The sequence below is a fragment of the Neomonachus schauinslandi genome, chromosome 2 (assembly GCF_002201575.2).
Source record: "Neomonachus schauinslandi chromosome 2, ASM220157v2, whole genome shotgun sequence".
Taxonomy (NCBI): Eukaryota; Metazoa; Chordata; class Mammalia; order Carnivora; family Phocidae; genus Neomonachus; species Neomonachus schauinslandi.
The window spans coordinates 117,442,800-117,457,809 of NC_058404.1; the positions used below are offsets into that span (position 1 = coordinate 117,442,800).

At 38.1% G+C, this 15,010-nt stretch overlaps 1 protein-coding gene across 1 annotated transcript in view; it reads right to left on the bottom strand.

Moving 5' to 3' along the window:
• The window catches only part of TET2 (tet methylcytosine dioxygenase 2), a 138,946-nt gene that overhangs the window by 41,133 nt on the left and 82,803 nt on the right, over positions 1 to 15,010 (bottom strand). The window contains exons 3-6 of the mRNA XM_021680410.2: positions 9,974 to 13,434; positions 8,190 to 8,280; positions 6,675 to 6,768; positions 5,849 to 6,057 (exon numbers count right to left, since the gene is read on the bottom strand). Of these exons, the coding sequence (XP_021536085.1) occupies positions 5,849 to 6,057; positions 6,675 to 6,768; positions 8,190 to 8,280; positions 9,974 to 13,388 (3,809 nt within the window). The 5' untranslated portion in view covers positions 13,389 to 13,434. The remainder of the gene's footprint in view (positions 1 to 5,848; positions 6,058 to 6,674; positions 6,769 to 8,189; positions 8,281 to 9,973; positions 13,435 to 15,010) is intronic.

Below are 15,010 nucleotides of genomic sequence, written 5' to 3' on the forward strand. Positions count from 1 at the left end.
TATACTGAAAACTATAAAACATCATTGAAAGAAATTAAAGACCTAAGTAAGTGCAAAGGCATCCCTTGTTAACCAATTGGAAGACTTAATATTGTTAAGCTGACAATACTCCCCCCCCCACGCCAATTCAACAGAACCCCTGTCAAATCCCAGATGGTGAAATTGACAAATTGATCCTAAAATTCTCAAATACATGAAAAGAATCCAGAGTAGCTCCCCCCGCAAAAAAGTCTTGTAAAACATTGGAGGACTTACATAAATACAGAGAAGTGGTGGTTGTCAGAGGGGAGGTGATAGGGAGAATGGGCAGAAGAGATGAATTCCAATTTCAGAACTTACTACAAAACTACAGTAATCAACATTGTATATTACTGTCATAAGGATAGATATTTAGGTAGATTAATGGAATAGAAGAGTCTCAAAATAACCCATATATCTCTGTCATTTAATTTTCAACAAGAGTGACAAGACCATTTAATGGAGAAAATAATCTCCCCAACAAATGGTGCTGAGCCATATGCAAAAGAATGGTATTGGACTCTTAAAATCATAAAATTAACTTAGCAGTGATCAAAGAACTAAATGTAAGAGCTAAAACTCTAATACTCTGGAAAGAAAACATAGATGTAAATCCTCAAGACCTTGGATCACACAATGGTTTCTTAGATAAAAGTACAGGCAATTAAAAAATACATAAATTTGATTTAATCAAAATTGAAAAATTCTGTGCTTCAAGGACATTATCAAGAAAGTGAAGACGCAACCTAAATAAGAGAAAATATCTGAAAGCCATATATCTGATAAAGTTCTAGTATTTGGAATATATAAAGAACTCTTACAACTCAAAAAACAATGAACTCAACTTAAAAATGAGCAAAGAATCAAGTAGGCATTTTCCAAAGAAGATTAATGAATAGCCAATAGGACAGAAAATAATGCCTAACATCATCAGTCATTAGGGAAAAGCAAATCAAAACCACAAGATACACTTCACACCCACTGGGAGGGCTATAATACAAAAGACAGACAATAACTAGTTTTGGTGAGGATGTGGAGACACTGGAACTTCCATATACTGCTGGGACGAATGAAAAATGGTACAGCTGTTTTGGAAAATAGTTTGGAAGTTCCTCAAAGAAGCTAAACATAGAGTAACCATATGACTAACAATGTCACTCCAAGAGAACTGAAAACATATGTCCATACAAAAATTTGTAAACAGATGTTCACAGCAGCAGCATTCATAATAGCCCCAAAGTGGAAACAATCCAAATGTCCATTAACTGATGAACGGATAAAGAAAATGTGGTATATATACACAATGGAATATTACTCAGCCACAAAAAGGAATAAAATACTGATTAACATTAGGACATGGAGAACCTTTAAAACATTATGCTAAGTGAAAGAGGCCAGGCAGAAAGGCCAAATATTGTATAATACAAAATGTCCAGTATAGGCAAATCTATGGAGACAGAAAGTTGATTGTGGCTGCCATTTTAAGGGAGAGGAGAATGGGAATTGACTGTCTAATAGGTATGGGGTTTTCTTCTGGGAGTGAAAAAACATTGCACAACTTTGTAAATATACTAAACCACTCACTGTATACTTCAAAATGGTGAATTTTATGGTATGTGAATTGTATCTCAAAAAAATCCCTGCATAATAAGGTGGAGCAACTTCAAGATGATTTCCCACATGAAATGGCTACTAAAACGCATTTTTATTTCTATAGGGCCCTTTCAAATAATATTAGAATTAGCACATGGCAGCCTCATTTAACATGACTCAAATTGGCTCATGGTTAAATGACAAATCAGTAAAGCAATTGTAATAAAAATATTCATCTATATAACAGATTTTTAAAAACATTCTCAACCGTTGAGTTACCATCTGGACTTCTGAAAGAAAAAAAAAAAACAACCTTGGGTGCCTGGGTGGCTCAGTTGGTTGAGCGACTGCCTTCGGCTCAGGTCATGATCCTGGAGTCCCGGGATCGAGTCCCGCATCGGGCTCCCTGCTCGGCAGGGAGCCTGCTTCTCCCTCTGACCCTCCCCTCTCTCATGTGCTCTCTGTCTCTCTCATTCTCTCTGTCTCAAATAAATAAATAAAATCTTTAAAAAAAAAAAAAAACAACCTCAACAACTTTAAACTAAAAATTAGTTCACATATTCAACCTTATGCAATTTTAGAAACACTAGCAAAAATTTGTTAAATCTAACAAATAAATGTATACTTCAAAAATAAGAAAATCTTCAATTTGCAAACTCAAAACAATGGAAACAGGCAATGATCCTCAATGAATACGCTGCACCATTAGGTGAAAGTTTTCTGGGAAATTTGATGATGGACAGATCAAGCTGACAACTCCTGAACTCACTAAACACTCTTAGCAACATTAAGAATGAAACAAAGCAGACATTATAACCCTCATGCTGGATATGAAGAACTAAGATTATTTCATCACCACTTATGAAGCATTTCTGCCAATATATACATACATACATGTATACACACATAACTTGTTTAAGTCTCTTAATATCAGTGTACAAAAGACAGTTGGGATAGAGGGGTAAGTTGAACAAAACAGTGTGCAATCAACCAAATCCAGAATGTGGGAAATTTTATACAGCAAATGATATAGTCTGTTTTAACAATAAATGCATTAAAAAGAGAGGGGGAACTGTTATAAACAAAAAGAGGCTTATGAATCATATACTTTATCTTCCAAATTAGGATACTTTTGAGAGTGAAAGGAAGTTCTATTTTTTTTTTAAAGGAAGTTCTATTAATTATTATGCTAGACAACAGGCATGAACTGGGACCACTCAAAAGTCTCAATCAAATACAAGGCATGGGCTTTCATGTTGTCAGTATCTTTTTACTTTTTATTATTATTATTATTTTGAAACAGGATCCAGTTAGGGAATCTGAACGTGGTCTGAACATGAAATGATATTAAAGAATCATTGACATGACACTGTAACTAGGTTTTGTAAAAAAAAAAAAAAAAGTCCTTATCTGTTAGAGTTACACACTGAAATGTACATGGGTGAGATGGTATCTGTGTTTTGCTTTAAAACACTGGTGGGGGTAGAAAGTGTCGGGGAAATATGTGAAACAGTACTGATAAAATGTTGATAACTACTGAAGCTACATAATGGGTCCATGGGGATTCATTACCCTGTACTCCTCCATTTATGCATGTTTGAAAATTTTTTATAATATAATGTTAACTTAAAAAAATTAACATCACCCAGCATGGCAGAACATGTTTCTGGCTTTGACTTCTTATAATGACAGGTACACTCCCACAACTCTTACTTGCCAAAATAATATTGGTTAGGCTTAGTCATAAAATGGAAATCTCAAAGGGAAATCTTTAAAGAAGAAACAGCTGGTTAGGCTCAAAGGAAACATGAAAATCCGTTTTTGACTTTCCCACTGAAAGATACTCTCAGAGTTCTTTTCTGGACTCAGAGTGGGTGGTTATGGTGCATGTAGGCATTGGGATTTGTAAGAACTCAGAGATGAGGTTCATACAGCTTTGAATATTAAACGGAGTCAGCAGCCCCAATTTGAGATTATCCTCTGTTTTTGGCAAAGCCATAATTTTAACTTCTGCCAGACATAAAATTTATTTTATGAGGTATTAGAAATTTCAAAAACTACATCTGAATGAAGTCTCTATTGCCACTGGTAAATGTCTATTTTAATTGTGTATGTTGTTTTGTTTTGTTTTTGGAGAATTGTTTTAAATATGCATAACCCAAATCTAAAACTTCATCTAAATAATTACCTTTACCTTTTGAAATTCCAGACAAAAAGAAGCAAAAGTACACAGATTGGCCTTTAAAATGTCTTAATATTTGAAGCACATCTTCTAACGGTTTTGTACTCACCTCCTGTTTAGACCAAACTATAATTTTTCTTAGACCCTGGCTCAACTATTGCTCATGGATTTTAAATGCAAAATAACACAATTCAGGAAAGTTCTTAACATAGAATTTCTTTCTACATGTCAGATTCCATTTCAGGAAATAGCATTTATAGAAATTATAGAAAAGCCTACAGGGGAAAAATACCAGAGATATAGAATAACTGAAAATTAAATCAATCACGAAGAATGTGAAATATAGTTTGCATGAAACTTCAAGAAATTTAAATAAAACAACTGTTATTTTTTCACAAGAAGTTCTTCGGTGGTTTAGAAGTTCAAGCCACCAAGTCTAAGAGGAAGTCTGCTTTAAAAAAACAAAAACAAAAACAAAAAAACAAACAAGGCAGATACTTAATTCCTGAGAAAAATGCTATCACTGACATCATCTCAAGGTGCCTTAACTTTCATTTTCTTTTTTTTTTTTTTTTAAGATTTTATTTATTTGACAGAGAGAGACACAGCAAGAGAGGGAACACAAGCAGGGGGAGTGGGAGAGGGAGAAGCAGGTTTCCCGCTGAGCAGGGAGCCCGATGCGGGGCTCGATCCCAGGACTCTGGGATCATGACCTGAGCAGAAGGCAGATGCTTAATGACTGAGTCACCCAGGTGCCTCTCATCTTCTTTCTGATTAAACTCATTTAAATACATCTTTTAGAGAGGGAACAATGGAAATTAGGGTACACTGAATAGCATTTTATACCTAGAACAATCCATTGTGAGTTTCAGTCATGTGTTATGAATCAGCATTCTGTCTTCCAGCACATCATTTATAAAAGTGGATTAATGGCATTGAGGTACACACCATTACATTTTTGGATCATAACTACCACAGGAAGCCAAGTCACACTTTCCTATATGAAAAGTAACTTTCCTAGACATATTATTTATAGTTGATTTGCACACCCCCCCATGACCCAGAGAAAACCCATGTCAACATGAAGTAAAACAGTATCAGTCAGATTAATAGCAAAGGAACAAATTATGGTAGCAACGGGCTGTTGCAATGAGCAGCACAGTATTTCCATATATTCAGTAAACTGTACTGTAGTTTGGTGAATGCGGAGGAAAGGAAACTAAAGGAAGAAGTGCAAAATTAAAATTATTTTAGGACCAATTGTGAGTAAAATAACTGCTGTAGGATTTCAGTGTAGCACTATAAATTCTCCTGTATTCTTCTAATGTTATACAGGAATAGTATAGCAGAGGAACAATCGTAATGAAGCTTTCTCCAAGTGATGATTAAACTTCCTAAACTGGATGAGGTTAACAAACAAAAACATACTAGCACTTGGATGCACTAAATATATTTAACTGCATACCCCTGCTCTCCTATTCCAAATGTTTAAATTCCTCAAAAATAATGCAAGTCCATAGCCGCTAATTTCTTGCTTATACAGTAGTAGTAAAAATGAAAGTAATCTTTATTACTATTGTGAAAATAATAAACGGGATTGAACTGACGTATGAATCAGTTTGTTTCTACAGAAATTCTATAAGCCTAATATTTTGATGTTTGCTGCATTAGCATTATGTATCTGTTTCAGATACTGCAACATAATAATGGTGTCAATACTTACTAGTGTGGTGGCCAGGCACACAAGACTTGTCACTTGCAGCAAGTGGACACACAAATACTTTCAAGTTTATGGCACGATCGAGTTCATGGGGTAGACATTCAGACTTTCAGCAAGCTGCTCCTAACTAAATGTCTGCACTGTCTGAAGGTACGAAATGGTTAAGGAAATCACCTCAAATTACCCACGTTAGCAAATCCAACTTCCTTCTGCATGACTGAAACAGCCATTTTGGTCTCCATTTTATAAATGTAAAAATGCAGGTTCGACTCCCTTGGGTCAGACCCATGATCAGGTTTTGCGGTCAGTGGAAAGAGAGGGGAGGCTTCACTTACTCTTCATTCAGGGCACACCGGCGATTGGTGAGAGTGCCGTATTTCCTCAGCGTTTCAGTGAGCTCTGAGTAGAGTTTGTCAGCCAGGGACAATGGGATTCCTTCCCACACCAGGATGAGAATCACAATCACTGCAGCCTCACAGGTGTGGCCAGCTCGCTCCCGCACCAAGCACAGTAGCTTCTCCTCACTGCAGCTTCTGCGAACCACCTGTGCGGGTCCCCATTCCACCCCAACACCCCCACCCCCACCAAAACAAAACAAGGGTCACTTGTGGCAGAGGAGGGCACTGATTTATGTATGCATATTTTTTCATGTCTGGGTCACAATTACGGCAACATTGGCCAGCACCTGCAACTTGCCTTTTGCTACCCATCTGTAAAATGGGGTCAGAACTGCGAGAGATGCAAAACTGCTCAATGTTTAGCAGACTATACCAGTACAGGGAGGGGTGATGACCCCTGCATTAAAGCTAGAGCTATATGGAAGACCTGCAGGTCTTTTTCACAAAGTTCAAGGCTTTCAAAAATGACAGTATAAAGATTAATGGAAGGTATTTAAAGGATTAAGGATGACTTCACATTCCAGAAGAATTACACTTTTTATCAGTTTGAATGGACCTCCTCCCCACTAAAGTCTTTCAATTAAATACAGTTTGTACGTGCTTTAAAAACTAATCTGCCTTTTTCTTAAGAGCTAACACAAAATAAATATAAGCAATGTTCATTTCAACTGGCATAAATGACTCTGATCTGGTAGCCCAATTCTCAGGGTTAATGAATCAAAACGCCCAAGATTAAGACCAAAGGCCTTGTCAGGTCACTTACCCATTTAGCAATAGGACATCCCTGAGAACTTTTGCCTTCTTTACCAGTATAGATGACTCTTTCAATCCTAATAGCTTTACCCTTCTGTCCAAACCTTAAAAGAAATCCACAGAAACACACACACACACACACACACATGAAATTAGCAAATGAAACCGAGGCAACCAAAATATTGAACATTTGAGCATAATTTTATTCTATGACCACGCCTTGAGAAATGAATGGTTTAATTTATTTTTAAAAAATAAGTCTAAGCCAAGCAAATTGGATAACAGACTTTAAGCTTTGTATTTCTTTGGTATCAAAATATATTGATAATTGTAATGAACTAGTTTGAAATTATATGTTGGGTGAAAATAAATGGGAAAGCTTATTTTTAGACATAATTTCACAAAGCACAAAACTTTTTTAAGTTTGTTAAATTCAGTCTTCTAAGATATATACTATTTGATTTTTGTCCTTTACTAAATTTAGCTATTTTAAAACTTGGGGAATCACAACAGATTTTAGTTAGAACTGTTCCTCAAAGAATCTCTACCATTTTTTAAAGATGGCTTGCAAATAACTAGCATCCAGCAATTTTGAAAATATAGGATAGCTCTAGAGATAGATTATATTTTCCCTTTTGACCAAGGCACTACTTACTACTTGCTAATAACAAAAGGCACTTAGGGAAATTCACTGTATCTGCCAGGCTACTAGAGGATTATTTAGTGAATTTCTACATGCTAATTTAGAAATGGATAGTTTGTAAATTGGGCAAGAATGATACAAAGTATGTCCCTGCTGCCCACAATGTCTCCTAACGTATTTTAATAATAACACTGCCTACTCTTAAAGAAAAGGCCCCCTAGCATAGTTAACAGCTCACGTCTGTGGATACCTATATGAAAGTCTCTGCATTGATTGTCTCACTCAAAAGAGTCTTCTACACGCAGGACTGACTGTGTAGATTCAGGTAAATACTTGCCTACCTGACTGACAGTAAAAAAAAAAAAAAAAATGCAGCTATAAATAGAATCTGTCTCTATTTCTATTCAGCATCTCACACTTACCCTCTGCTCATACTAAGGGACAACTTCCTTATAGATAACCACTCACTTACAGCTCTAGGTGAATTTAACTCAATGGTTCCTTTCTTATACCACATCCCCCCTCTCTTTCTTCTTGGACGCTTTATCATCAAGTAGGAAAGCCAGAGTGGGGCCTCTCTTTACAGCCTGTGCCAGCACCCCTGTGCCTGGCAGGCGGGCTGGCTGGTTCTCGTGCGTGCCTGGGTTTTCTGGCATCCATCTCAAAGTGGGCAGCATGTGCCAGCTCGCAGACTATTAGTCCTGTCAAATATTGTGACTCTCTGGTGAATAGCACAGTGTGGAGTGCTGGCAACCCTAGAATAGCTAAGCCTACTAATACTCAATTTACAATTGTTTACTGCTTTGTATGTGAAAGCTGAAAAAATTCTGACATATACAAAAGGATAAACGTTAATCTGCCCTGTGCCTTTGCGTTAATTACCTTTCTTCCATGATTTCTCTAATAGCTGCCACATTAGGACCTGCTCCTAGATGGGTATAAAAAGGACCTTCATCTTTTTCAATAATTTGCTCTGTTGAGATAATAGAAGATTATTATTTTAGACCTCAATTATACTAAATATAAAGGCTACATCCACAAAGCTTATCCCCCAACTGCACATTAAGGGCCCTAAATGTGACTTTAAACATTTTTTTTTTCTTTAAAATGAATAAACTGATGGACTAATCTATTAGAAAATGTGCCAAATAATTAAGTATATGTACATGCTGGCTGTTGGATAAAAATATATTAAATTACACTTCAGATATGGAATAAGAAATTATTTATTTTAAACAAAGTAAGTGGAACTAAACAAAACAGTGAGGGAATTAGAATATATTATATGTAATACCGATTACAATCCAGTTTTTTGAACTGTAAAAAATTTTTTTATAGCTAACTAGAAGCCTGCCTGCTACTTGGATGTTAAAAGATTAAATATTTCCTGTCTTCTCTCACCCCCAGGATATTGCCCAGTTTTTATTGTCAAGGTACCTTTTTCTCCTCTTGTTTCCCCTCAACATTTAATTGCTGTGTTTTGAAAATAAGAATACTGATCCCAGACCCGTATTTGTATGTACTTCAGAATAATTTATGATGAGAGAAAATACTGGAGAGAGGGTCAGGTAAAAGGAAGAGGTTCTTGTAGACTATCAAAGATGGAAAGTGGGAGGAGAGGTTAGGATGATGGGAGAAGAGACTGAAGATAATCAGAACTTACCTAACATTATCTATGCCATGTGTGGTACGGCACCCCTGGGGCAACCTAGTATTAACCACACAAAGGGGTAGTACGGATCCTCCCTCCATTCTTCTATAAAATGTGGGGTGTCCCGTTGTAAGAGGAAGAACATGAGGTAGGTGGACCACTGGCCGTATCAGTTTAACATTTGTTTTTACAAATGTCCTCTACTGTATTCAAGCTGAGAGACTATAATGAAGTCTTTATACATATTTTACATGTAATATAAAATATACATATACACACATATGCATCTATCAGCAAAATGTTTCCCTATTCCAACAGACCTATCACGTATCTTGAATTTTAACAAAAACATGTTGGTTTGAAAAAAGAAAAGAAAAAAGCATATTTTCTATCAAAAAGATGACACTTTAAAGAGAAAACAGAATCAAAATGAATATAAATCATACAATATTTCAAGTGTATAAATGAAGGGCAATGTCATGAGTATTCAGAACTTCAGCATTACAATTTCCCTCAACTCACCAAGACTGAAGATAATCTCCCCCATCTAGAAATTAATGTTGTAAAACCACTAATATGTTCAACCTTGAATTAATACATATTAAAAAGCTCCCACATTAAGTTGCATATAGCAGTTATTTTTCTCATTTTAATAGATAATTTTAGAGATGCCTAGGCATCTCTCCAGGAGATCATATACAAAGAGTTAAACAGACTGATTAATCTAAAACAGATACCTTTACATTTTAAAGGGTTTGATTAGAGGAAGAAATGAGCATGCACATTGTTTTATTTTTTTTTGGAAAAACTGAGTGTAAGTGGAGTTCTCTCTTGCACAGCACAAGCATCTGTAATTTAAAGACAAAAAATGTAAGCTTCAGGTTTTTTATGAGCCCTTACAAATTGCTGCCAGACTCAAGATTTTTTTAAAAAAAGAAAGAAAATCCCATATCTGAAGATGAATTTGCTAATTCTGGATAAACACCATGTGTCTCAGTACATTTCTAGCACTTACCTACACATCTGCATGATGGGAAATCATACTGAGTCTTGACAGGTGTATCCAATAAATTTTTTATAGGAGTATCTAGTAATTTGGAAGGTGACTCTAAAAAATTATTGAGAACAGAACCAGCTGTTCTTTTGGTTGGTGTCTTTTCTGAAGAAGGAGTTGCTTGCTGCTCTAAAGCTTGGGTGTGGCTATCAAGTTCTGCAGCAGTTGTCTGTCTAGTTAAAACTGTGACTGGCCCTGACATTTCAACTTTTACTTGCTTCTGTGATTTGAGAGTTAGAGCCTTATGGTCAAATAATGATTTGACCTGAAACTGCTTCAGATGTTGCTCCATGGTCTCAAGGATGCTCCTTTGCTGCACATTATCATAACTCGGGGGTGGAATCTCTTGCTTAGTTATCTTTTTCCACGTTTTGTTTTCTGGCTGTGCCGACATGGGGTGCATACAGGTATGGGGTTTGGATCCAGGTTCAACCTTAATTGGCCTGTGCATCTGACTATGACAAGACTCAGTTTGGGGGTGTTGTAACTGCTGCTGTTCTTGCTTTTGCAAGAGATGCCACCTTAGAGCAGCATGCTTTTGAATGTCCTTCTGGGGAGGCGTCTGAATGTGACTTCCTCCCTGGTCAGACACAGGGAAAGCATTTGCTTGGTTTTGCATCAGGTACCTTTGCTGAGGGAGCTGTGCTGCTTGCTGGCCAGACACATCTTGGTTTCTACTTCTATATCCCTGTAGAACTGAAGCTTGTTGAGGCTTCTGCTCTTGTTCTTGAAAGCACCTATGAAGAACGTCTTGCTTTGGAGTCACATTATTTGGAAAATATTGCCTGTGATGCAAGTTTTGGGTCTTGTTTCCTGCAAAGAGTTCAGAATTTATAGTCTGTTCTTTATTTTCTGGAACTAGGTGTGTATTGTTTGAACAAGAAATCTGTAGTTTGCTTGCATTTGATTTCGAGATCTGACCATAGGGGTAATTTCTACTATTCATATTCTGTACTTGCTCCAATCCCATTTGAGTAGTATGAGTCTGGAACTCACTTGATTTCAAATACTGATTTTCACCACGGAAACATTCTTCCACTTTAATCTGGCTAAAGAATGATCCTTCCCTTTGCTGATCATTGTTGCCTTGGGGATGAGAGAAAGTCTGGGGCATTTGTTCTTTATTCTTCATTTGTAATTTTTGCTGCTGCTGCTGGTTTTGAGAGATAAGTGAGTTCTGGGATGGTTGTGTTTGTGCTTGTGCTGCCGGTTTATGAGGCTTGTGTTGTAAAAGGTGTGAGTTTGAGAATGGCTCAGTCTCTGAAGCCTGCTGATTCAAGTGCTGTTTTAATGTTGGGGGTATGAGTTTCTCACTTTGGGAATCTGGTCTTTGTTCACAATAAAACCTGTGGGTGCACAATGACTGCACGTGAGCTTTGGATGAAGGGTCTGTCTTGGAGAAGTGCACCTGGAGTGAGGGTTTTTGGAAATGGAGCTGCTGGTCCACTGTACCTTGAGACTGCCCTGGATTCATCTCACCTTGGTACCTTTGTGGCCTCTGCTCTGGCTGCATTATTTTCTGGATGTAAGCCTGCCCTGGGAGCCCCCCAGGCAAGCTGGAATTTCCAGTGTATTGTTTGGAGGTCATTTGATTGGTGGGGTTGGACTGATACTGAAGAACTGACCGCAGTGATGCCTCATGACACTTGGGGTGCGATTCTGCTTGATGAAAGTGAGGGGGCTTCAATTCAATCCACCCCGGTTTCAGATAGTGCTCTGCTGGGAGCACAAGACCTTGTGTTTGTTCCTGGTCTCGACCCTTCGGCATATCTTGCTCTTTGTGTCCCATCAACTGCTGGCAGGGGTCCTGTGGATTCCCACTGCTACCAAGAATTGGTGGATTATGCTTGAGGTGTTCTGATATTTGTCTCGCTTTCTCTGAACATGCTGGAACCGTCATCGTCCCTGGAGTCTGCATGTCATTCTTGTTAACACAATTATTCTGAGGCCTTTCTGGAAGCATCAGAGAGTGGTTGGATGCATGTGTAGATGGATTAGGACTCGGGGATGGCTGTGCCTTGGGCCGACCCTCTATTTTCACTTCCCTTAAAAGAGTTGGGTTACTTTGGTTGGGGTAGTGATGGTGTTCTTCCAAAACTCCATCGTTCAGAGTGCTCTTTCTTTCTGAAGGAAGCTGAGAAACCTGTGGAAGAGGAGGAGGAGGAGAAAGAAGCAATTGTGATGGTGGTGGTGTGGTAGGGGCAGAAAAGGAATCCTTAGTGAACACTGAGCTTTGCTTGAAGTAAGCACCATTTGTTTCATTTTGCTTTAAATACCGTTCAGAGCTGCCACCGGGAGCCTGCACATTGCTGCTGGAACCTGAACAGAATTCTTCACCAGATACCAGCTTTGTGGTTCCTTGGATAGGACTGTTTTCGGCACGCGACGGGCACATGTCAAAAACTGATTTTTGTTTTTCTGGTTTCTGAAAGGGACAGGTCCCTATCACTGCAGCTGTCTTACTGGCTTTGTCAGCATCACAGGCCTCGGTCACCACTGCATCTGGCTCTGGAGGCAGCTCAGAGTTCGAGGTCGGTGGGACATTGGTCTGCCCTGAGGTATGCGATAGGTGAGTGAGCTCACAGGACAACTTGTTAGTAGCCTGACTGTTAATGGCATGTATGTGAGATGTGGTTTTCTGCACCGCAACGGAAACACAATCTGGATAATATTGAGACAGTGTTTTTTCCAGGAGTTCACCATGTGTGTTTTCCATGGAAGAGGCAGAAACTGTAGCACCATTAGGCATTAGCACTGCCTTGTTTTTAAGAAGTAATACAATGTTCTTGTCATGGTAGTTAGCATTTTTCTCTTCCTGCTCATTCAGAATCCGAAGCTCTGGTTTTTCAGACCTACTGCAGTTACGTATTGAAAAGCTGATGAAATCTTTAACTGCATTTTCTTGGGCTACAGAGCTCACGGATTCTCTCTTATCACTCAAATCGGAGACATTCAGTTGACTGCTGCCTTTGCCTGGATTTCTTTCTTGGCTTTCCCCGAAGTTATTCCTTTCTCCATTAGCTTTTTGGTCTTGTCTCAGTTTCTTGTTCTGATGAAGCCCAGAGAGAGAAGGTTCACTGACTGTGCGCTTTATTCCTCCATTTTGCAAGCACCTGGAATACCCTCTACCTTCTTGTATAAAGTCCGGACTCACGCGACTATTCTGGCTTCTCTTCATGTGGGGTATTCCATAATAACTTTTGAAAGACTGCCACTTGGTGTCTCCATTTACTTCTGGATAAGGTCTCTCAGTTAATGGGCTTCCATTCTGGAGCTTTAGAGCCAGAGGTTCTGTCTGGCAGATGGGAGAAGGAGATGGTGTCAGGAATGGACTTAGTCTGTTGCCCTCAACATGGTTGGTTCTATCCTGTTCCATCAGGCTTGCTTCGGGGCCATCCACAAGGCTGCCCTCTGAATGAATTCTAAAGAGCAGGGAAACAGAAATTGAAGTGCATTTATACATATTAGCACTAATAATAAATCTGGGAGAATAATCATGGCATTAATGATACTGAAATTCCTAGACGTAGCAAACTGCGATACTCATTTTCATGTTTCAGACTGACAACCGATATCTACTCAGGAACTGATTACTCCTGTCTTCTCAGCAACTCTCAAATATTTATGGTCATGGAGAACAAATATGATCAAAAGCACCAGCTAATGTGGGAATTTCACACTGCATTAGTAAATAGAATCAACTTCCTTCCCAAATAATTCTTTTTGTCAAAATGCTAAGAACAATAGAGAAAGATTACCTCCTTTCTTTCTTCTCTAGTACCTTATACATCCAATCACTTGCTAAGGTCTATCAATTCCATTTCCTATATGTTCCTTGAATTATCCCACTGATACTTGGTAGCCAGACATACATTATTTTACTTCATTATTTGTTGCAGTAGCTTTTTAGAGGGATTCTTCCCCAGCCCAGCCTGTCCTCTCCCTAGTTCTTCAAGGTTCCTTTAAATGGTTACCAGAGGAAATGTTCTCAATGCAAATCTGATGTCACAGCCTCCTTAACATGCTTTTCTGGCTCCATATTGCCTGTATTAGTAGTTCTCAAATTCTCTCACCCACACGCCTGAAAGACAAGGCATGCTCCCTTTAGTGTTAATATTCCAGGAAATGGAATGGGGTGAGAAGTGTCGTTTATAAAATGCCATTTCTATTCTATATCTTCTTCCACAGGTGCTGGCTGCCCACTTCCACTGAGAATCCCTGCCTGACACAAATAGTTTTTCATAGGCAGATTTCTGTTTTTCTCTCCTCCTACTTCCTCTCACAGCTTATACTCGAACTCTAACAGCTTATAAATACCCACACATGGTAAATGGTTTCAGACCTCCATGCTGTTGTTTTGTCAGCCTAGAATGTCTTCTGAGTACCCTGATTTGCCCAGTGACTCCTATGTGTTCCTCTGAAATAGTCTCAGATATTACTTCCTTTACGATTCCTTCTTTGATTTTCCAAGAGAATAAATCACTCCCTTTTCTATGTTATTTCTATATCTTGTATATGGTTTGCTGCTGAACATATCATACTCGATTTTATTTTCTTTACTCACTGGACTGTGAACTTCCTAAGATTACTCTGTTTTTGTGCTTAGTATAGAGTGAGCATCCAATCAGTTTCACAAAACTGATATGAATTTGCTCATCTTACAGTCATTTCTTCATTCACTCATTAATTCAAATATTTTTGAGACCAATATTGATGGAGATTTCAAAGTCCAAATGACTGGAGTGCACGGAAAAATGGGCACTAAAAAACATAAATAATCCATCATATAAAGTGAATGCTGCCCCATTCATAGTACAGTCATGCTTTATTTTCCCACAGTTTTTCTCATCACATTCATTTTAAGGAGGTAAGTAAAAAACCTAGACTATTTTCCTTTTGGGCTATAAAAAACTATAGCCATTGCTTACTAACCAAGACAAGTGAAAAAGAGGAAGAAATAAGATATAAACACTGGAAAGCAACACTGAAGTTATCATT